This window comes from Orbicella faveolata, unplaced genomic scaffold (genome assembly GCF_042242905.1).
Source record: "Orbicella faveolata isolate gen_17 unplaced genomic scaffold, um_ofav_v1 contig_2, whole genome shotgun sequence".
Classification (NCBI taxonomy): domain Eukaryota; kingdom Metazoa; phylum Cnidaria; class Anthozoa; order Scleractinia; family Merulinidae; genus Orbicella; species Orbicella faveolata.
Window position 1 is genome coordinate 20904712 of NW_028301547.1, and position 22446 is coordinate 20927157.

Consider the following 22446-nt stretch of genomic DNA (forward strand, 5'->3'; position numbering starts at 1 on the left):
TTATATCAAATATGTTAGAATGTCCCGAGGGGTACTCCCAGAAAAATTACAAACCCTTACCCTATTTACGACCAAATTTGCGATTTTCCCTACCCTATTTATGACCCTACCTGAAAAAGTAACTACTTCTAAAAACCATACCCAGCCGGCAAGACCAGAGCGCAAAAACCATAACCTATATCTAAGACCCAGATGGCCAAATCGATACCCTATATAGCTATTTATGACCAGACGGCTTAAAACCGTAACCTTTGGTGCCGCCCATACCCATATATGTCATACAAGGGAGTACATACCCCCTCGGGTAGAATGCACTGTTTGTTTTTGCGTTGCTATAACTGACGGATAAATACTCAGCTCCATTAGATATAGAGCCGTAAACCTTCCTCACTGACAAAGCTATTCTTCTCTATATTTGTAGAGACAGCTATTTGTTGCTGCCATGCCTGTTATTCAAGTGAAACCGATTTCACTTGACCTCCCTACTGATTCTACGAAGAGAAACGTGGAGCCTGAAAAGTCATCGCAGTCTTCCAAATGGAAAGACTTTGCCTCGAACACAACTCTTCACGGACTGCGATACATTGTCCAAAACGGGCTTTCCATTCACAGGCGAGCGTTATGGCTGACATTCCTTTGCGCTTCTGCCAGTTTCTATACTTATAACGCAACCATAAGCTTTGGGAAATTCATGTCAAGACCTACAAAGACAGTAATTACACAAGAAACGCCAACTGGCGGCTTGAAGTTTCCGTCAGTGACCATCTGCAATTTAAACAAGTTTATGAAATCCAAGATAGATATGGCAGATGACAATGAAAACTTTATAAAAATGGGATTGAACATAAGTGGATGCCATGAGACGCGAGAGGTTCGAGGAAATCTCACTTGTGGCCAAGCATTCCTGTGTGCTTATTACATATATGGCCCGGCTGTTGTAAATGGCTGTAATGAAACCACGCGCCAGAACATAATCAATGTTCTTACTGGCTCATCAAAGCGTTTACTGGACGAAGAAAAATTTCTCACCAACTATGGGCATGACTTTGTTGGCTTGTGGTTTAAGTATTGTAGCTTCGCTTCTCTAGGGCCATGCTCTGAAAAAGACTTCGTTCGGACTCTTACAGCAAGGTTCATTTGTTATACATTCAACTCTGGGCATAATGAATCCGGTACGATGTTCTATTCGAAATTTGAAGGACCCGACCTTGGCCTCAACATTATTCTGAATGTTCAAACTAATGAAAGCACACTGAGTGACTTTTCAACCGGATTAAAAGTGATTGTGCACAATCAAAAAGCATTTGTTAACCCAAATAGTGGATTTAACATATACCCGGGTACTCATGCGACAGTTGCGCTCAAGTTAAGGGAGGTTAGTTGAAGACTTTACTCCTCAAATGCTAAGGACGTATACCGTTTTTGTATACAGACACTTATGACCTCATTTGACACTTATGACCTCATTTGAAAGAATCCGATAGGAGATCGAGTAATTTCAGTTTTTTGTGAAAAAAATCTTGTATCAGAATAACTTTAAGTATATTACAGTCCTTTTTGCATTTCCTAGAAGCTAAAGATTTAAATAGTTGCCTGAAATACAAATGTAGTATCAAAAACAATTTCCGATGGGCCTGACTCGAGAGAATGAATTTCAAAGTTTAGAGAAATGTGCAAACACAGGTATAATTGCATCATCAGTTTCATTTAAACCAGTACTTGCAAGTTTTTCATGCGGAGTTCAAAATTTGTTTGTTACATTTGGTGTTGTTAGCAATGATTTCTTTTTAGAAGATATTTGAAACAGTGGCACAGAAGTCTGCAATACAATGTAAATAACTTCGGTATAAAGGCTTTGTCTGCTTGTTACACGAACTTCTGGTGGAGTCTTTCTTAATTAGTATAGTTTGGTTTTTCCACCAAGACCCAAAGAGGGGAGAAAGGAGTTTGACTCTAATGTTACCACGGTTTAAAGAAATCTCAAATGTATCTAAACAAGGCGAACATGGATAACGATATTCTCACTGAAGTAAAGCAGGATTACAGTACTGTAGGTTAGTTGGTTAGAAACAATTGGCTATAGCTACTTACTCATTCAAAATTCTGTTCAATCATTTTCAGCACAAAAGACTTCCAGCACCTTTCGGAACAAACTGCAGCACCAAGGACCAGTTGCCTGGAGTAGGTACTTACACAAAGGACGGCTGTATTTACCAATGTCTTACAAATCTGACGTCCCATCAGTGTGGATGCCGTATACCTGGTTTTCCAGGTACGATTTTACAACCACTACTGCAACAACTACTACTGGTATTGATCCTGCTACTGCTACTGTTACTACTACTGCTACTGCTCCTGCTACTGCTACTGCTACTGCTCCTGCTACTGCTCCTGCTACTGCTCCTGCTACTGCTCCTGCTACTGCTCCTGCTACTGCTCCTGCTCCTGCTCCTGCTCCTGCTCCTGCTCCTGCTCCTGCTCCTGCTCCTGCTCCTGCTCCTGCTCCTGCTCCTGCTCCTGCTCCTGCTCCTGCTACTGCTCCTGCTCCTGCTACTGCTACTGCTACTGCTACTGCTACTGCTACTGCTACTGCTACTGCTACTGCTACTGCTACTGCCACTGCTACTGCTGCTGCTGTTGCTGCTGCTACTACTACTGCTTCTGCTACTGCTACTGCTACTGCCACTGCTACTGCCACTGTTACTGCTACTGCTACTGTTACTGCTACTGTTACCGTTACTGCTACTGCTACTGCTACTGCTACTGCTCTTGCTACTGCTACTGCTACTGCTACTGCTACTAATACTGCTACTGCTACTGCTACTGTTACTGCTACTGCTACTGCTACTGCCACTGCTACTGCCACTGTTACTGCTACTGCTACTGCTACTGCTACTGCTACTGCTACTGCTACTGCTACTGCTACTGCTACTGCTACTGTTACTGCTACTGTTACCGTTACTGCTACTGCTACTGCTACTGCTCTTGCTACTGCTACTGCTACTGCTACTGCTACTAATACTGCTACTGCTACTGCTACTGTTACTGCTACTGCTACTGCTACTGCCACTGCTACTGCTACTGCTGCTGCTGTTGCTGCTGCTACTACTACTGCTTCTGCTACTGCTACTGCTACTGCTACTGCCACTGCTACTGCCACTGTTACTGCTACTGCTACTGCTACTACTACTGCTACTGTTACTGCTACTGTTACTGTTACTGTTACTGCTACTGCTACTACTACTGCTACAGCTACTGCTACTGCTACTGCTACTGCTACTGCTACTAATACTGCTACTGCTACTGTTACTGCTACTGCTACTGCTACTGCTACTGCTGCTGCTGCTGCTACTGCTACTAATACTGCTACTGCTACTGCTACTACTGCTACCGCTACTGCTACCGCTGCTGCTACCGCTACTGCTACCGCTACTGCTACTGCTACTGCTACTGCTACTGCTGCTGCTGCTGCTACTGCTGCTGCTACTGCTGCTGCTACTGCTGCTGCTACTGCTGCTGCTACTGCTGCTGCTACTGCTGCTGCTACTGCTGCTGCTACTGCTGCTGCTACTGCTGCTGCTACTGCTGCTGCTACTGCTGCTGCTACTGCTGCTGCTACTGCTACTGCTACTGCTACTAATACTGACTGATTTCGGTTCTCTTGTGTGGTCCTTTCAAAAACAAAAAGACAATATTTCACTGTCTTTGGTTTTTTATGTCTATGTTCCCCCTCTTCTAATTTCCTTTTGGCATCGGGGTATTAGACCCTCCCCACCCACTCCGCCTTGAAATAGTCCAAAGGAAACATCATGTGACAAGAAACAGATCATCAATATATTGAAGTTTTTAATTTCAAAATTTAGGGAGAACCTCACTCTTCGCCTCCTCTCGTCCTTCCCTCCCTAAGCAAAATAGTGACAAATATATCTTAACAGGAAGGCATCATTTGTAAATTTAACAAATCGAACGTTGTTTAGCGTTGTCTGTACTCTTATCGACAACGAGTACACGTCATCACAGTGGTCAAAATGTAGTAGACTCACGAGGCGCAGCCGAGGGAGAGAGAAAAATCTATTCTAAGTTCACACATGTATGATTTAATTTTTCGTATGTATATGTCCATGTAGATGTGAGGCAGTTCCCTGTGTGTTCTAGTTTTCGAGACGCTGCATGTATTGGAAATGCTGCAAGTAAGATAACTTAATACATTTCTATGCTTGTGCCACGATTGACGAACTTATGTTTAATTAGTACCGATGATGTAAGAAATTTGAATCTCTTGATGAGAACATTCTTGCAGATGTAAGAATGTTTCTGAGAAAATTTTATACCAACCCTATGACTAGAATAGATTAGTAGCTATGTATGACAGCTACGCAAATAGATGAAGAAAAACAAAATCATTGAGCAACATTTCCGATTTTGAATCATAACTGACCGGGGAGTCTGCAAAGTTGAAAAAAATTTCATTTGAACACTTAAGGTGGCTCAAAACAGTTCCCAACACTTTCCAAGACGTAGGTTTCTATGGTTCATTATAACCATTCTTTATCAATTGATGCTACAATCATAGTATCAAAAAACTGCCCAATCATTGTTGAACATGTTGTTATCATTTCCATGACCCAATAGGTTACTATAGCAAGAGTATAACCTGCTACAAACACCCTTAATTATAGCTTTAAGGGCGTATAATTTAAAAACAGCACAGTGAATTTTTTTTATATTACCAAATTTTGATAAGCAGGATAAGACAGAACTTTTGGTAAAGTTTAAAAAAATCTGTGCATGGAGTTCAGAGCCACCTTACAGCTTTGAATATTTAAGGTGGTTCTGAACCCTATTACATGACTGAGAAAATTTCTTCATTATGATTGACGAGAAGAGCAGAGAAATTTATCGCCCATTAAAGCCCATGAAACTTTCTCAGTCACAAACTGGAATTTCAGTGGAAGCTGACCCCGGGAAGCCGAGATAAGTGATCGTAAGGCGGTAAGGACCACTGAGCCAATTCGGCGCTGCGCGCTTTGTTGGCTATCTATCATCTCCTATCCAACACGCGCTTGTGGAATAATTATTAAATATCACTGTGAGCTCAGAGATTTTACTTTGTGTCAAATTTTCAGTGGACGCCAACTTGACAGAGTGCCAATGCCACAACCCATGCTCTGAACTTGAGTATGAGTCACGTGTTTCTTACTCCAAATTTCCACATTCTTCTGTGATTAAAGTAATGCATCATCTCTTTGGGAAAAGCATCAGTGACAGCTACATGCAGTAAGTGTTTTAAAAACCAGTAAACGAAAAACTGCATTTTAACTTTGTTTGAAGCAAGAATGCAGGGGAATGGGGAGGGGGAGTTCTGTCTATTGTATAACATTATTTGAATTATTCGTTCATGTACCAAGTTTTAACGATAGCCTGTTTAACAAATCTTGACAAAAGGTCTCCGCAGTTGTAATTAATCTCTGACAAAGATTTTTTTATTATTATTTCCTCTTACATTGTCGTCATGTCATACTACGTACTGTAGACAGAACTTTGTCTACCTTCAAGTAGGCTTTCAGCATTTGTCCTACGAAAAGCGCCAAGATCTTGCCAGCTACGGACCAGAGAGCCTTTTCGGTGAGTGAACGATTAATTAGACCTGCGTAAAGGACATTGTTGGATTGAACGATTGACAGCTATTTATGGAAAGACACACTTACCTACCTTCAACAAAATAGGCCATTTCCGAGTTACAATGTGCCTCTGTTTCACAACGAGTCTTGGCGCGAAACCTTTCATATGAAAATGAGTTTGATTTGCATAAAAATGAACCTGTTGGGGAAACACATTTTCATATGAATGATTTCGTACGAAGGCTCCTTCTGACCCTGAGGCACAAGGTAACTCGGAAATGGCCTATTGTGGATGCAATGGCCAATGACACGGAACAAGGAAACTTTAAGACCTTTTAAGGAGCCATTCTTTAAACGCAAAGTAGTCAAGGCCACACCAGTGGTATAGGTTAAGTCTTTAATTAGAAAAGGGCATAGAGTAGACCTTTTTCATAAAAGGTTGTCAATTATAATTTTCTTTTTGTATTAAAATTACCCTAAATTGCCTTTTTCCAATTATAACTCAAATTAAATGATTTCTACCCTCAAACGAAGTTAGTGAGGATAGTTTTAATGTGTAAAAAAGAATTTTAAACTGGGCAGCCATTTATGAAAAGTTTTATTACTACATGTGAAGAAACTTTTGATATCATCAATGTGAGATAATTCTGCACCCTCTAAATTTGAAAACGAAGGTTTCATTCTGAAAACTTATCAAGTGTTTTCCGTCCACACTATGCCGGCGGAATTTAAAAACGCAGCGATCACCGGTAATTTTGTATTTGCGTTTGAGGAAACTCGTTCAGGGAAATCACATGATTATCGTAATGTCATCGTTTTCGAAAAACTCTGTTTTCAAAATGTTTTCCGTCCACGCGAAATCCAACAGCCGGTGTTTTGAAATTCCTCCGGTTTGATGAGCGTTTTCGAAAAGCTCCGTTTTCCTGGCGCATTAGTGTGCACGGTAGGCCTAACCATAGAAAAAAAAGCTGCGCTTTCAAATTTCTTTGGCTGGACGGGGCCTAGATTGGTGCCTAGTCCTTATATCTGTGCTAATACTGTCACTGCAATTTGTCACAGGTGAGCTTGGTGGCAATATGGGCTTGCTCCTTGGATGCAGTTTAATGACGCTCTTCGAGTTCATTGACTTCCTGTGGGAAGTTGTAACGTCCAAGATACGGAAGCGTTCGAGGAGTGAGGACACTCAACCTAACAACGGCTATTATTAAACAATTCTGATGTCATCGTATGGCACTAGAGTTCTGACAGCCCCGCTCGGATCGATGTTGTAGTGTCTCTTACTTTGTAATTCAGCTAGGAAGGATACAGATGCTCTAGTGTTACTTACACCATAGTTAAGAGAGAGGAATGGTTAAGAAGCGCGTAAACATCAAAGAAGCAAACAAGCAGGCTAAGATTTATGTTGGAAGGTTCTTGATCCGGCAAATCTTTTGTTTTATCTTCATTGACTATATGCACGAATAACATAATCGTAAAGATTCTATTGGTTAGTTGTCTGAGCACCACCATTTTGTATTTTGCCAGGTTTTGTGCAGGGTCAAGCCCCAAAATCTCATCTCACTCTATCCCTCATCGTGCTCTGTAGGACACCTATGGCCATTCAGAAACGCCTTTTACCCATTTCAGTCTCTCGCTGACAGCCATCCCATCTCCTTTCGCTCTCTCTCTACCCCGCTCCTCCAGGTCGTCGGTGGCCTGCCTGGTCTTCTTTTGCCTCCTAGATTAGGGATGCCCAGGTCAGTGCAGTTCTGCCGATGTTATTGCAAGAACTGTTATTGATGTTATTCTGATCCCCAAAAGACCCAAAAAAGAAAACATACAACAAAGAACTTTGCCAGGTCTCTTAACCATTTTAACTCTATTAACTATGCTTACACTTTGTAAAAATACGTTTAGTACAATAGCATTAACATGTGCAAGTTATCCTAAATCATTTTCCTTCCTACGTTTTAACAACCATGTATAAACCTAGTTGTCATGATTATTTTGGGGCTTCAATCCATTTTAACGGCTCTTTTCACCTTAACAGATAGCACATTTAAATACAGCTGCATATAAAACGTGTACAAAGATAAGCATGTGCAACTACATTCTAATATGCCGAATTATTCTCGCATTGTGATTCGGCTCTTGCATCGTGATTAACATTTTTTGCTTCTTTATTATTTAAAACAAATAGATTCCCTGTTGATGTGCGTCTGTTCAGTAATAGATCATGGAAGACGTCAAAATGTAGTTAGAACAACTGTCATATACCTCACTCTCGTCACGACCCGTGTACCAATTTTGTGTTCTTACGGTCTAACACATTTTAAACGTCATATGTGATCTATTACTGAACAGACACAGGGCAGCATGGAATCTATTTGTTTAGTCACTATTTCATAAACATGTATAATACTTACATGTAGTCCGAGGAACTGCTAAGCTTTACGAAGTCTGCTATGATATATACAAGTTAAAAAGGTAAAGTCTGCATACGAGCCATGTGGTTCATCAGTCCGGAGCTTCTACCGGTTTTTTGGAATACGAAGCGATTAGGAGTATTTCTACTTCCCCCTGGGTGGAATGCTAGTCCATCGCAGGGTTACCCCCCAGCATTAAATTCGCCGCTGCCCATTCATACGCCTGGGTGAAAAGATTCACTGTAAGATTCAAAGTGTGTTGCCCAAGAACATCACAACACAGTGACCCCGGCCAGGGCTCGAAGGGTTCGAACTCGGACCACCCGAAGTCGAGCGCACTAACCATGAGGCTACCGCGCCCCAACAATATATATGAACGTGAACATACTTTTTATCTATTTTTACCAGTTTATATGTAGCAAGTTCACAAGATCACAGCTCTACATGTAATTAATAAAAGTGTCAAATGGAAAAAAAATATTTAATGTGAGATTTTATCAGGCCGTCTCTACTGAATAGGAACGTTTTATATAGGAGGGATCGTACGCTTTTATCACTCCTAACTAATATTTATTATATGGCTTTTGTGAATCACCGATGTAACGCGCGCTCTGATTGGGCATTATTCTCCCGTAATGCCCACGGCTAGATTACGGGCCTGCAAAAACAAAGCAAACAGCCATTTAATAAACAATTTATTAACCTGGAACGTTCGGTCTTTACGGAAAAATCTCAAACCACGGCCTTGCCGCATTGACCTCGCTATCGCTTGGTCAATACGGCAAGGTCTTGGTTTGAGGTTTTCTCGTAAAGACCTCACTCTCGGATAATAAGTAGTTAATAGTGAATGTACGCACCTTTTCGTTGCAAAGCACACTTCTCGAACTCATTATTAATTCATCAAGTTTAAGCAAAGGAAATCATGACCGTGACGGTGTTTGGACAGGAGAGATCGAACGGGGAATACTTTTATGAAGTTTTGAAACGGAACATAATCAAGCTTCGCATACCCCGTCACGACAGGAACCCTATTTCTTATTAGTCCTTTTTAATTGAAAATTACTCCGTGAGGCCTTTTTCAAAAAGTCATTTTTACTTTTACTTGACTTTTCAGGTCAGCTTTAGAGACATTAAAAATGGATTACCCTCTGCTTATCTCTAATCAAGTGTGGCCGTAAAATTTTGGCACATCCCTAACAGTCAAGTCTCCCCTTAACAAAGCAAATTTCAGCGCCAGTCAGAATATTCTTGAGTCATTGTAAACACTTCAAGGGAATGGTGGGCAAGGCTTTAATGTTGAGCTTTTATTTTTGTTTTCTTGCCCACAAAGCAGAGTTTTTGGATCACAAAATTAGAAGCGATGTTTTCTACAATTATGTCCATCAAAGCTACGTAGAACCTTGACCAACTGAATTTCGAAAATACCTCAACCTTAGAATATATGTTTTTCAAATACGTTTTTGAACTTCAATTGATTTTTAATTAAAATTTACTTCGTGAAAAAAAGAAGGAAAACACGCATAGATAATAATTTGACATTGATCTTATACCAAAAATAAAAGAGCTGTCAAAAAGAAATGGCTTAAGCTTGAAAATTCTACAATAGGAATCACCGCAAAACAGAACATATATGATATCTCAAATTTCCAAAACAAGGTATTTGTGGAAATTAATTCGCAGGAGTAATCCGCTAGAATTAACAAAGGCAGAAAACCGGTCTATGTTTAATCTGGAGGCGAAAACTGCCCCAGCTGAGCGAGAAAATAATTCTTAAATTCTTAATAATTTACAGCCATTGATTGAAGAAGACACTGGGTAAACTTTCTTGGTTATCAAACCTAAAATATAATATTCCTTGAAGGTCCAGGTGTTTTTTCAATATATTTATACAAAGGAAAGTAAACAGCGCTGATTTTTTTCTTCAATGATGGAGGGGAGTGATGTACTAAAAGGTTTGAAACAGTTTTCATCAACCAGAGGCCTATAATGACTCACTGATTTATTGCAAGGTAAATTGTCAGACCTCAATGTTTCATAGAATTATTTCTTACCTACAGATTTGTAGCATAAGCGTTTCATTCTGTTATCGAGCTTGAAACATGTTAGCTCTGAATACTGAACGTGCATGGTATTATCAACTACTGCTAGAAATAAGCGCCCCATGTTTTAAGTATTTATATTTTTTCTGTGACGCAAGTAAAAAAATCTAGGTTTTTAAAAGTATAGTCGTCATTTTTCATAACTCTTAATCCTGAACTGACCGAAATCCTCGAATAGTAGCGGAAGATCACTAGATGCCTATATGCTTTCCTTCTTATGCTATTTATGCATAAAATTAGGGAAAATCCTGTAATGTGGATGTTTTTTTTTTCTTTTTTCCACTGCGGCCCAATGATGAGTTTTTGAGATAAAGTGTATGGAAAAATACAAGCTTTGGAAAAATCGGCGCGAAAAACTCAGTAAGGTGTACAAAATTTAAATATTTTGAACATGAGTCAGTTGATTAGACTGAGGAAAAGTGTCTTTTTTATTTTACATGTATGTTAATTTAGACAGGTCGATCAGCAGCGACGGTGACAATCGAAAAGTTAAAATCCACGGAATAAAAATTGATCTGATGGCAAAAGAATTTTCTAGAAAGTTTGGCAAATCTCAAGCAATTTCCACCGGAATCAAGAATGTCCAGATTTAGAACTTAAAATGAAGCAAGACGCATAAGCAGCCATATTTCTTGAAGAAGGAACATGGAATAACTTTAATTTGCAATTTTCTATTCCCCCGGTTACGATTTTTGAGAAATCTGACCATGCGAAGTCTCCCCTTGTGATACACGTAGACTACTTCTTTTTATCGTCTTGATGCAAAAACTTGCCTTTTAAATTTGTCCTGCTCTTGCTTGCAAATGAATTTAAAACTCGAAGATCCAGTTTTTGTAATGCGATATTTTTCAATGTCTAGCACGGCAGCAGAGTGAACTATCTGTGAAAGGTCTTACTGACGAGCAGAGTACTGGTATAGTTCCCATTAAAAACTTTCAGCTTGCAAGTGAATATATGAAAGATCATATATTTGAACTGCGGAGAAAGATATGAAGACATGATTGATCATAACAATTATGCACATAACTTAAAAGCTTAAAGGCAGTTGTGAAATTAAAGGCTGAGAAAAAAAAAAATTCAGGCATGAACGGGATTCGAACCCGTGATCTCTGCGATATCGGTGCAGTGCTCTACCAACTTAGCTATCAAGCCAACTGGGAGCTGGTCACAATATTAACGTAGATGGTGAAGAATGCGAGGCATACATGAAGGATCATATTTTTGAACTACGGAGAAAGATACGAAGACATGATTGATCATCGTGGTTATACAATCAACTTAAGCAGTTGTGAGATTAAAGCCTAAAAAACCATACAGGCCTAGACGGGATTCGAACCCATGACCTCTGCGATACTGGTGCAGAGCTCTACCAACTGAGCTATCAAGCCAACTGGGAGCTGGTCATATTGTGAGTTCGTAATATACCCATGGTCATGGGTTCGAATCCCGTTTAGGTCTGAATTAGGCTTTAATTTGACAACTGCTTAGGTTGTGTGTATAACTGCGATGGACAATCACGTCTTCAAAAACTTATAACTTCTCGTAGTAATTCCTCATTGCCTGTTACTTTTACCTTCGAATTTCGCAATGATCTAGATCTGTTCAGTGTCCCTATCCAACGCCATCGATCAATTCCAAAAAGAAACACGACAAATCAGCGTCTTTACTTAAGTTCTCCTAAATACACAGAGCTTAGTCGTTTCATGTTGTTTTTTACAGGGGACAGCTACACAATTTATAAAGATTTGCAACACACGTGCACGTAAAGCTCATTGAACCTGTCTCGGGGCGTTCACCTACCGTTGCCGTCGTGGTTCGTTTAGGTTCCCAATTGTTTTGAAGGGTCACATTCTTGTCATCTTTACCTGCAGACACAGTATGGTTACACAAGCTAAACCGGCTGACTCGTTCACAAATTCTCCATTGGAAAAAGTGGAGTCTGAAAGATCATCGCCGTCATCCGAATGGAAAATTTTTGCCTCAAACACAACTCTTCACGGACTGAGATACGCTGTACAAAACGAGCTTTCCATTCCCAGGCGAGCAATATGGCTGATATTCCTTTGCGCTGCTGCCAGTGCCTACACGTACAACGCAACCGTAAGCTTCGAAAAATTCATGTCAAGACCAACAAAAACAGTAATTACACAAGAAACGCCAACAGATGGTTTGAAGTTCCCAGCTGTGACAATCTGCAATTTAAACAAGTTTATGAAATCTAAGATAGATGTGCCAGACGAGGATGAAAACTTTGTAAAAATGGGATTGAACATAACTGGGTGCAGTGAAATACGCGAAGTTCGTGGAAATCTCACTTGTGGCCAAGCATTACTGTGTGTCTGTGGTGATTATGGTTATGCCTTAGTAGATGGCTGCGACAAGACAACTCGCCAAAACATACTCAACATTCTTAATGACTCATCGAAGCGTTTGTTTGACGAAGAAAAATTTCTTGCAAACTATGGACATGACATCGCTGGCATGTTTCTTCTATACTGTCGCTTCTCCATTGATCAAACGTGCTCGGAAAAAGACTTTGTTCCGAGCCTTACAAGAAGAGGCATATGCTACACATTCAACTTGGGTTATGATAACTCCACCATGTTCCACGCTGAATTTGAAAGTCCCGAACTGGGCCTCAGTGTCGTTCTTAATGTTCAAAGCAATGAGAGCACCCTTGGTATGTATTCAACCGGATTGAACGTGATTGTGCACGATCAGAAAACGTTTATCAACCGGTATAATGGATTTAATATCCTTCCTGGGGCTCATTCCTTGGTGGCGGTCAAGTTAATAAAGGTACGTTGTTGCCAGTATCAGCACATTTGACAGTTTATTAAGAACCTGAAGAAGTGGAGGGGAGAGGGGTGGGGGTTGAAGTACCGTAATGATAAAGGCTCTCCTAGATGCGCCGAAAGATGTGACGCTTTTAGTTTGGTATTGTAGCGTGAATAATTTAGGTAGTTTTTGAAGAAATTCCCTCCTTCAAATACTAAGAACCAGCCAGTTTACCGTCAAAGCTAGTCTTTATGTAATTCTAGGGCTGCCCCTAAGATGCTCCAAAGTTTTAAAAAAGGTGCCCAAATTTTCTCAAAAAGTTGCTTCAAAGTTTCCCCCAAAATGAAAAAAAGAATTGCTCCAAACCCGTCACGTTGCTTTTCATATTTTCTACAAAAGGTTATTATTTACCCCACCAAAGAACCTGTTTAACTGTTCCTTGACCCCTGAGCATTTAATAACCTGATAAAACGAGTTGCAACCTTTTTAGTATTTCCGGTCACATACTCAAGCATGAGGAGTGGTACTCCGCCATTTTGAATTTATCAACCGACCGCTGACCACTTGAATCGTCTTTTCAAACCACAGGTGAACCAATGCGGACAATGCATATGTGACGGTTGTGACCAAAAAGCATTTGTGACCAAAAAGCATTTGTGACCAAAGAGCATTTGTGACTAAAACATGCATTTTATGAACTTGACGTTTTCTTTAGTCAAGCTACGATGGCCGAAGACCACGAGTTTATATAATACTGCTCCATAAGTGCTTCATATGCCAGTTTGGTCTGTTATAATTTTGCAGTATTGTCATAGACCATAAGCTTCATAATCTTACAAGCTTCAAGAAAATCGATTTTTAAACATTTTATGGACATTTATAAGGAATTGGACCATTTTATCACCTAAATTGTTAATTTTCTTGTTTTAATTGTTAGACTTGAGCCAATGCTTTGCTTTTTAAAAATTTTAGTGTGTCTCATATCTTAGTTTTTATATTATCATTGCATGTTTGAGATTCTTTCTATCTTTTCAATTTTTAACACGTCATCTTTTTATTCTGTATATATTTATATCAGGGCCACTGGTTTTTCAGTGACTACCGTTATGTACTACCATGATAAAGAAAGTAGATTATTATTATTATTATTATTATTATTATTATTATTGTTACTGTTACTGTTACTGTTACTGTTACTGTTACTGTTACTGTTACTGTTACTGTTACTGTTACTGTTACTGTTACTGTTACTGTTACTGTTACTGTTACTGTTACTGTTATGGCTATGGCTATGGCTATGGCTATGGCTATGGCTATGGCTATGGCTATGGCTATGGCTATGGCTATGGCTATGGCTATGGTTATGGTTATGGTTATGGTTATGATTATGGTTATGGTTATGGTTATGGTTATGGTTATGGTTATGGTTATGGTTATGGTTATGGTTATGGTTATGGTTATGGTTATGGTTATGGTTATGGTTATGGTTATGGTTATGGTTATGGTTATTGTAATTGTTATAAAAAGTTGCCAAAGCAAAAAATAGGTCCGCACCATGTACATGTGTGGGCTTAGCGTCTTATGGCGTAGTCGAATTTTGACAGCTTATTAAGGAAAAGGGGGCGTTGGGGTGCTGATTGGAAATGGGCTCCTTTATTGGGTTAGGATGCTGATTTTATTTGTTAGTTTGTTTAGTCGTTTGGTTGGTAGATTTTTTTTTTACCTGGAATATATTAATTGCCCAAAACAAATCATGGTGCTGTACGGAGAATATTATGAGTTCTCGGTGTACTGTGTTTAGGTTAGAGTTTTGAGTTTAGGAAGGGACAGCATTGCAAAGTGCATGTATTGGAATCAGTGGTGGAGTGTTATCATAAAAAAAAAATAAAAGTTTGGGTGTTTCAATAAAAAGGGCTCTGTGAACCCTCCCCCCTTTTGTAAGCCTTTTTTAGGCAAACAGCCTACAACAGGTGACGAAAACGACATGACAATCTGGTGAGTACCCTCACTTTGACACAGTGTGCGTGACCCCCCTTTGAATAATCCTGGCTACGCCCCTATTCTGAGTTGACCTTTCGCATTCAATACAATACCAGAAATCAATGAGAGAAGGGAAATTTAGCGTCAGTGTAAATCGCCTTATTGAAACTGAGAAACGTTGCTCGACGTGTTTTTCTTTAATTTTGCCCGAAAAGTAGTCTGCCATACACAAGTCTCTCAGCGCCGCTATAACGCTACTCAGCGTTAACAAGATCGTTTTACATTAGAATCCTGTGAAGCTGGGTACCAATTGTCTCCCAGTAGTCCTAAAAATAACGTGTAGTGTAATATGAATGCTACTTAAATTAGGTTGAAGTCTGAGGGGAATGGTGGACCCACAATACTTACTTGTTACCTATCTTACCCATGATCGTGAAAGCGCCGGTGAGATAAGAGAGAGGGGATACCGATGGATGACATTTGCAAGAGAAAGGGTTGACAGGAGAAAGGCTGAGTCTGACAAAGATTTTCAGACACGCATTAGACCTGGAACTTACTGTAATAGATATTGCGTTTTGATTGCTTCTTTTCCTTTTGCTTTTTTGTGTTGCGCTAAAGTTGATAAGATCTTGTAGAAAAAAACCCAGATGCTGAAAGCACGAACCTGAGAGGCATGAATTGACCCTTATCGACCTCATTAAAGCACTTAACCTTGTCAACTCTATTTAACACTTTTTAAGGCAAGTCTTCAACCTCATTTTAAAACACAATGGCATTTGTGCAATCATAGTTGGAGTAATTTGAGAATTAAATTTTGATTAGAAAATAGCATCTTGGTTATTTGGAGAAGCATTTTTAACTTCTGTTCGATTTGTTCTGAAATCCGATATGTTGTGGTAGAACGATGTTATGGCAAGTATTTTACCTCAATGTTTGTTGAAACAAACAAGCTAGTTGTTCTGGAGGCCACTCACAAGCAACTGAAGATACTGTTTAGGGATAGCTTCTCTCTCAAATCATAAAGTTTTTAGTCGGGGTGTCTCATAAGTAATGGAATATACAGATTGTAGCACCTCATTTGGGCTGACCCAAAGCATCACTTCATTCCACGTTTTGCATTTGTAACAACTTGTTTCAATTTTGGCATATAAAACACGTGTAAATAAACCATTGTTAGCGTCATGTTCTAGAAATGATCCTCAAAACGTTATAAGGTATCCTTTGCTTTCACGAAATGGTTATGACAGCCGATTCTTGACCGGTATTGCTCGACCGAGATTCCCATACAAACGTTTGACCTTGAGAAATGCGGCAACAACAGGGTGGCTGTAAACACTGTTAAAGTGTTTCTAACAGTGCAAGTACAATGCAAGTGCAATGAAGTCTATTTCAGTTTCTGAAAGTTTCTGACAATCTCTGAAAATCCCTGGCAGTATGTCTCACTTTGCAGCGCTGCCCACATCAATCAGGTCAAGCCGATATAAATGTTGGCTAGCGAGATATTGGCTTGCGAGAGTACAATGACTCCTTTTACTGTTTGGGGCAACCTGCACCGAACATTCAAGCCGAAAAATTTTAGCTTGCGAAAGCGTACCAGCCCCTAAACACAAGCCGAGTCTGGATTTGTTGGCTTGCGTGTGCAAAATAACTTCCGTCATGGACACCTGAAGGAATAATGAAAGAAAGCTATCAATAAACCGCTATCAATATTTTCAAAGCTTACACGAAATTAGGAAGCTAGATTTTCGATATAAATGCAAACAGACATGCAATTGCGCATAAACTTAAATACAAAATTACGAAATGATACGAAGACAGATGTTCGATACATGCAAACAGAGAAAGTACCGCATCTCAAAACAAGCTATAAAGAAGAAGAAAACCTACCCTAGAAACTGAAAGCTGGGAAAATAAAAAGGAAGCCTCTCGAAACCGATAAATGGTACAAAAAGCCAATTCGCAGGAAGCAAAAATTCCACTCGAATAAGCTAACTAGCACCCAATCTGCTCATCTATAGGTTCTAAGCTAGTGTCCACTCATCTTAGTAGAAATCCTTTCGATCACGTGACTCTCGTACCGACATATTGTGAGCTTCGCCCACACAAAAAAGATGCCACAAATTGGAAAAGTTGCCCGTGCATCTTATAGGGAAAGCCTTATGTAATTCCCAGAGCTAGAGTTAAGTTTAAAGTCAATCACCAGCACAACTTGCGTATTTCTACCAAATCGCTTTCAGCACACGAGACTTCCAGCGCCCTACAAAACAAATTGCAGTCGTCAGGATCAGCTGCCTGGATTTGGTAATTACACGAAGGACGGCTGTATTTACCAATGCATTGGAAATCATACGTCCGATAAGTGTGGATGCCATTGGCCTGGTTTTCCAGGTACGATTTCATTACCGCTAGTACTACTACTGTTGCTTCTGCGCTACTGGCTTGCATTTCCATTGTCATTGCCACTACCACTGCCACTGCCACTGCCACTGCCACTGCCACTGCCACTGCCACTGCCACTGCCACTGCCACTGCCACTGCCACTGCCACTGCCACTGCCACTGCCACTGCCACTGCCACTGCCACTGCCACTGCCACTGCCACTGCCACTGCCACTGCCACTGCCACTGCCACTGCCACTGCCACTGCCACTGCCACTGCCACTGCTACTGGTATTACTACTGCTACTGCCACTGCTATTGCCACTGCTACTGCCGCTGCTACTGCCGCTGCTAATGCCACTGCTAATGCTAATGCTATTACTATTGCTACCGCTACTGCTACTGCCACTGCTACTGCTACTGCTACTGCTACTACTACAGCTACTGATAATGCTAGTGCTAATGCTATTACTATTGCTACCGCTACTGCTACTGCCACTTATTTTGCTATTGCTACTGCTACTACATTTACTTGCGTTTGCTTTTCTTTATACTGGTCGTGGGAATCCATTGAAATTAATGCGAATAGCCTAGTTTAAAGACACGAATGAGTGAATGCCCATATCACATAAGAAATTAAGTTTGTAGCCTCAAGCAACTTACATTATCAGTTATTATTTGTTTATTTATTGCTTATGATATATTTGATACGTTCACATGCAGATTCAAAACATTTACCTGTTTGTTCTTTTCAAGACCAGGGATGCATCACAAAGGCCAGAAGTAAGAAAAGAAATGATTACAATGAATAACAACTGATACGAGCCAATCAGTCGCAAAATTTTGTCATAGTTTTCATAGTTCTATGATACTTTCCATCTAACGTCATCAGAATCTTGAATTACTGAATTTTAATCTTACATGTACAAAGCTACTACTATTACAGTATTATATTCTACAACGACAAATTTTATCCTCTGGAGAAATTATACAATACATTTTCCATCAATATGCCCAAGACTCCCTTTACCCCTATGGATACCGGCGAATTAATTGCTAGCATCCCATCCAGGGCGGCAGTAGAAATACTCCTAGTCACTTCATGTTACAGAAATCAGGATAAGCTCCGGCCTGCTGGGCCACTTGGCTCGTATGCAGACTTTCCCTTTATCGTTTTCCCTTTACTCTTATTCTTGCAATTGGTTTTTATTAGCGTATCGATCGACACAGTTGCATACCTCAGTGACTACTTAGTCGAGGACCTTCTAGGCAACTCAGCTTTGCAGTTTGTCATCTGTTAACTTGAGGAAACTTCGAACTATCAGTTGCCTGAAATTTAATGGCTTGATAGGTTCCTAGTTTTAAGCTGTTTTTCCGTGAGATTTTGTTTTCCACATTTTTAGGAAGTGTCAACTTGACAGAGTGTCCATGCAACAACGCGTGCTCAGAGCTAGAGTACGAGTCACGGCTCTCGTATTCCAAATTCCCGGATATTGCAATAATTAAAATAATGCGTCGTGTCTTTGGGATTAACGTCAGTACAAGCTATATGCGGTAAGTGATATTCAAAAACAAAAAACTGCAAACAGGTTCAGCGTATCATCATATCTGTGATGTCACAATAGGCCATATTTGTATTTTCGGTGTTGGAATGGAAAATTTAAGCGTGCAATGGAGGCTCATGCGGAGGAAAGCGTTCAGTGTCATTTGCATTTAAAGGACTTCCCCAGATTAGCTTCAGTTGCAAGCTAGTTTCAGTCCAATACCGAGAATACGAAACTGGTGTATTGACAACTAAATAGTTTCGGCTGAAACAAAGAATCTTAAATCTAACTAATTTGATTACGATCTCCGTCAGTGTGACTATATACTTTATAATTGGGAAGGGTGAGGAGGCAGTTGGCGTTTTGATTGGTATCGGATAGTCACTTATCCACTGTCTACTCGTATGTAAATCTGTCATATCTATTAATGACAACTGTTTGAACTGTGTTGTACACTGTTCAGCCCTTAATTTTAGTTATGCAAAATATTTGACATTCGAAGTTCAACAAAATGACGCCCACCCATACTTTTTTAGGCAAAACTACGTCTTCCTCCAAGTGGGTTTTCAACGTATGTCCTACGAAAAGCGTGTAGAGTTTCCCAGTTATGGACCAGTGAGTCTTTTTGGTGAGTGAGGCATAAGTGCTGCTTGAACCTTCGCTCGAACAGATCCAAAGAATGAGCGAATAAAGTACTGATCAAGTGGAATGAGTGATCGGGTCATTAGTCATGCCTTAATGAGTCTTTTTCAAGTTAGCATCTCGATATCACTGACATTATGGAGAGCTTACGACAAAAAGACTAACCTAATTGTTACTCCAGCTGATTCAGCTCATTCAGGCAAAACGGAGTTGCAGGTCTGCAAATTGGGGGGCTTGCAGTCTGTATTTGACCGGTAACTCACTGACCATCAGGTGTCTTAAAAATTCAGGAGAAGTCAGAGGAAGAATCAAGCTTACCTAATCGTACCCTTGCGGTAGGCTTCGGTGGCATATCAGCGAGTTTGGTCGAGCCATGCTTCATATTTTGGCGAGACTTAGTTGAGCCAAATTACCCATGGTGAGTCCAAACTAGCCCGATATGCCGCCGAAGCGTACCAAAAACGTACGATTAGGTATTCTAATTTCCGTACCCAAACTCGGTAACCATTACCATGACCATGCATATGATATCATAGCCATATCAGGTATCGCGAGATATCATATGCATGCTGTAGACGTGGGTTCTGAGTGGCTAACTGTGAATTCGGGTTATACTTATGAGTTACAAGAACTTTGTGGGACTTGATTTATAATTATCTCTTTTGGATGCCTGGTGATCACCGTTTTCCTTTAAATGGATAAATTTCTAACTTCGTTCACATAATTCACAGAAAAAAAACAAAAAAAACAAAAAACTGGTAGTTCGAAGTATTATTAGTAAATGGTTTGAACGCAGGAGTATCAGTACTTCATCGTGAGTGATCGATATCGTCCGGGTGAGGGTAGTTCTGAACAGAACTACTAACTATTCACTTGACTGTGTGACGAAAACGCGCCACAAAGGTGGGCGCTCTCTAACAAAAAAGAAAAACGAAAAAAAAAGCACTAAGCATAAACATACGCGAGAAAACACGCAACAACTACAGAAGTCTACAAGCATTTATTACAACGATTATACCAAAATAACATCATACTTTAAATAGGGTCCCTAACAATGATACAACAAGCTAAATAATTAATCTTAATTTATTTACAAGATTGTGATAAACAACCTAAATACTTCAGTACACTTAATCTACTTACAAGAATATTCCTTAAAAAAAGTAAACGTTTCAGTAGTTCAGTTCAGCTCACCTTGCGTCTGAAGTCCTTGTCCTGGAACTTGACCCCAACAATGTTCAACCAACACATGACACACAACGAACCAAACAACCAAACTCCCGTTTATTACTCCCACTTTTCAACTTACTTCTTCCGGTTACGTCTTCACCCAGTCCGGTATACTTCAACTGGACTTCTCCGGTTTACTCCAGCTGTCCGGTTTACAACGGCCTACTTCGACAGAACTTTACGCGTTCCCCGGCAAATGGCTCTTTGTCGTGAATTTAGGAATGGTTTACTGATCGCTTCTCAGTAATGAAAATGTGCTTCCGGACGTGTTCCTGCCACTTTCTAAACTCGCTCGTAACTACGCTTCAACCTTTTTCTTCTACACACGGAAGAACCTCTCAACACGTATCACCCCCAAAACCCTAAATATGCAAACGCAAGGTGTAAAATGAGAGAAAGGGAAAGGAAACTATTGGATAAAGATTGATTACAAGGGCATACAACAGAACTGGTTACACAGTAAAAGAATATAGGTTACGTAATAGGTACTACAGAATAAATACAATTTTAAAAGCTGATGCTATGGGAATTATATAATGAAGCAGCTAGTTAATGAATAAGATAACACCTTAATAAATTTAATTCTAAATACTAAGCTTTCCATGACACTCTGAAGAGGACTTCCGCTCAGGTTGACGAAACGTCAGTCACCAACAACAGTTCTTTTCAGAACTAACCCCACCTGGACGATCACACAAAGGCGAACTACTTTTATATGTATTTTCAATTATTTTCGTTGTTTTCCTTGACATGCGGCGGTAGCATTTGATCGACAATGACAGTATGATTGAAGTAGTATAATTTGACCTGAAACAAATTTAATCTCATTCTCTTCATACAGGCGAGCTTGGTGGCAACATGGGCTTGTTCCTTGGGTGCAGTATACTGACGCTCTGCGAGTTCATGGACTTTCTGTGGGAAGTTCTGATGTCCAAGATAAGAAGGCATCCCACAGATGTAACCGCTGAAACCAATAGTGGATCTCATTAAGGAATTCTAATGTAGCTGAGTCACACAAAAGTCGTTTGTTAGCGGTGTTTATTGTATTCTTATTCCACTAGCTAGAAGACTGATTTTACAGGAATTAAATCACGAATGGCGAACTTTTAGACATTCTGCTTTTAATATAATTTTTGGTTTCTGGTTGTGCGTAGGAATGAACCGTTATATAGATGATGGCAGAGGGGGAAGGGGTGGGGAATTCGAAAATGATGTGAAGTTACCAAAAAATCCTGCACAAAAATAGTGACAAAAATATCGCGTAAAGGGAGCCACTCAGAGTAGACATATGGAGCAAATTGACAAAATTCTTTCACGACCTGCTGACGCTGTAAAATTTGCCTAACTCCCGTGGTCATTGTTGGAAACAGTAAAGATGAAGAGAATTGTTGATGCATGTGCCTTACCAAAACTCCCTCACGAAAACGTGAGAAAAAATATCGTGCAAAGTGAGCCACACAGATGTGAACTAATAAACAAACTAACAACATTCTTGAACCACGCGTCACGCTAAAAAATAGACTCTTTTACAAAAAATTTGCCTAGCCCCCGTGGTTTTCGTTAGAGGTAGTAAATAATATGTAGAGTTATTTTTTACGCCCACTCTTCTTTAATTAGAAGTACCTTGTTACGCGATACATTTTGAAACACACAAGGCAAGCAATGTTCTTTCTACATTATCCCTCAATAACCCCTCTCGATCTGATAAAGCAAATTTGTATTTGACTGAAACAAACCAAAACATTCCGGAGTCAATTATTTAAATATAT

At 39.9% G+C, this 22446-nt stretch overlaps 2 protein-coding genes across 2 annotated transcripts; both read left to right on the forward strand.

Annotated features, from left to right (window-relative positions):
- Positions 1 to 442: 442 nt before the first annotated feature.
- Positions 443 to 6886, forward strand: LOC110043545 (acid-sensing ion channel 1A-like). Its single transcript, XM_089289319.1, has 6 exons — positions 443 to 1375; positions 2122 to 2272; positions 4128 to 4190; positions 5127 to 5277; positions 5534 to 5625; positions 6681 to 6886. The coding sequence occupies exons 1-6, from the start codon at positions 443 to 445 to the stop codon at positions 6827 to 6829; spliced, it is 1539 nt and encodes a 512-aa protein (XP_089145445.1). The 3' UTR covers positions 6830 to 6886.
- Positions 6887 to 11848: 4962 nt separating this feature from the next.
- Positions 11849 to 22174, forward strand: LOC110043453 (acid-sensing ion channel 4-B-like). The gene is made up of 6 exons (XM_089290218.1): positions 11849 to 12924; positions 17121 to 17271; positions 17985 to 18044; positions 18665 to 18815; positions 19342 to 19433; positions 21519 to 22174. Exons 1-6 carry the CDS (start codon positions 12004 to 12006, stop codon positions 21665 to 21667), a joined length of 1524 nt encoding a protein of 507 aa, XP_089146344.1. The 5' UTR covers positions 11849 to 12003; the 3' UTR covers positions 21668 to 22174.
- The last annotated feature ends 272 nt before the right edge of the window (positions 22175 to 22446 follow it).